This window comes from Austrofundulus limnaeus, unplaced genomic scaffold (genome assembly GCF_001266775.1).
Source record: "Austrofundulus limnaeus strain Quisiro unplaced genomic scaffold, Austrofundulus_limnaeus-1.0 Scaffold2246, whole genome shotgun sequence".
Taxonomy (NCBI): Eukaryota; Metazoa; Chordata; class Actinopteri; order Cyprinodontiformes; family Rivulidae; genus Austrofundulus; species Austrofundulus limnaeus.
This window is the reverse complement of record NW_013954648.1, coordinates 18,068-18,911: the sequence shown is the minus strand read 5'-3', so window position 1 is coordinate 18,911 and position 844 is coordinate 18,068. Positions and strand designations below refer to the sequence as shown.

The following is an 844-nucleotide window of genomic DNA, read 5'->3' as shown; positions in this document are numbered from 1 at the left end:
ACACACACTGAACAAACTAACTTGGACAGTAAGTGTGTAGACGTTAACCTGAGTGGGGACAGGAAGCAGAGATTATTAATCTGCAGCACTAACATTACCTGAAACAAAAATGAGTCAWAYTTTTATAATCCTCAGTTTTACAACATTTTTATCATCAGGAACCAGTAAAACCATCAGATTGTCTCTGCCTTGTGGAAGTAAATTCAGACGCAGACGAGCAGCAAAGGACAAATATACAGTATCTTTATCATTATTAATGTAGCAAAGATTAAAATATKGATTAACTTCAGGAGAAGATCAGTGGGACCTCCTCTGAGAAGGTGTGTTGTAGCTCACTGCCAGGATGGACTTTGGTTTAGTTTSTTAGTTTTCACATCGTTTTTAAAACAAAACAAAAATGTAAAAAACAGTTTAAAATCTCCCCTGTGAGCTCCGCCTTCCTCACCTGTCCTGTCTCCACACTGTCCCCGCCCCCTCAGGGTCCGGTGTGCGCTCAGCCCTGTCCGTTCGGATGGTTCGGCATGAACTGCTCGCAGGAGTGCACGTGTCGTAACGGAGGCCTGTGTGACCACATCAGCGGTCAGTGTCAGTGCATGGCCGGCTACACTGGAGAGAGGTACAACACCTGTTCACGACATCACCTTATTCAGTGTCGACACAACACCTGTTCATGACATCACCTTATTCAGTGTCGACACAACACCTGTTCATGACATCACCTTATTCAGTGTCGACACAACACTTGTTCAGGACATCACCTTATTCAGTGTCGACACAACACTTGTTCAGGACATCACCTTATTCAGTGTCGACACAACACTTGTTCAGGACATCACCTTATTCA

General features: G+C 44.2%; 1 protein-coding gene across 1 annotated transcript in view; it reads left to right on the top strand.

The window, feature by feature from the left end:
• Positions 1-479: 479 nt before the first annotated feature.
• LOC106537322 (multiple epidermal growth factor-like domains protein 10) overlaps positions 480-844 on the top strand; it is a gene marked incomplete at both ends in the record, with an annotated part of 8,187 nt that continues 7,822 nt past the window's right edge. The window contains 1 exon segment of the mRNA XM_014034709.1: positions 480-616. Within this exon segment, the coding sequence (XP_013890163.1) occupies positions 480-616 (137 nt within the window).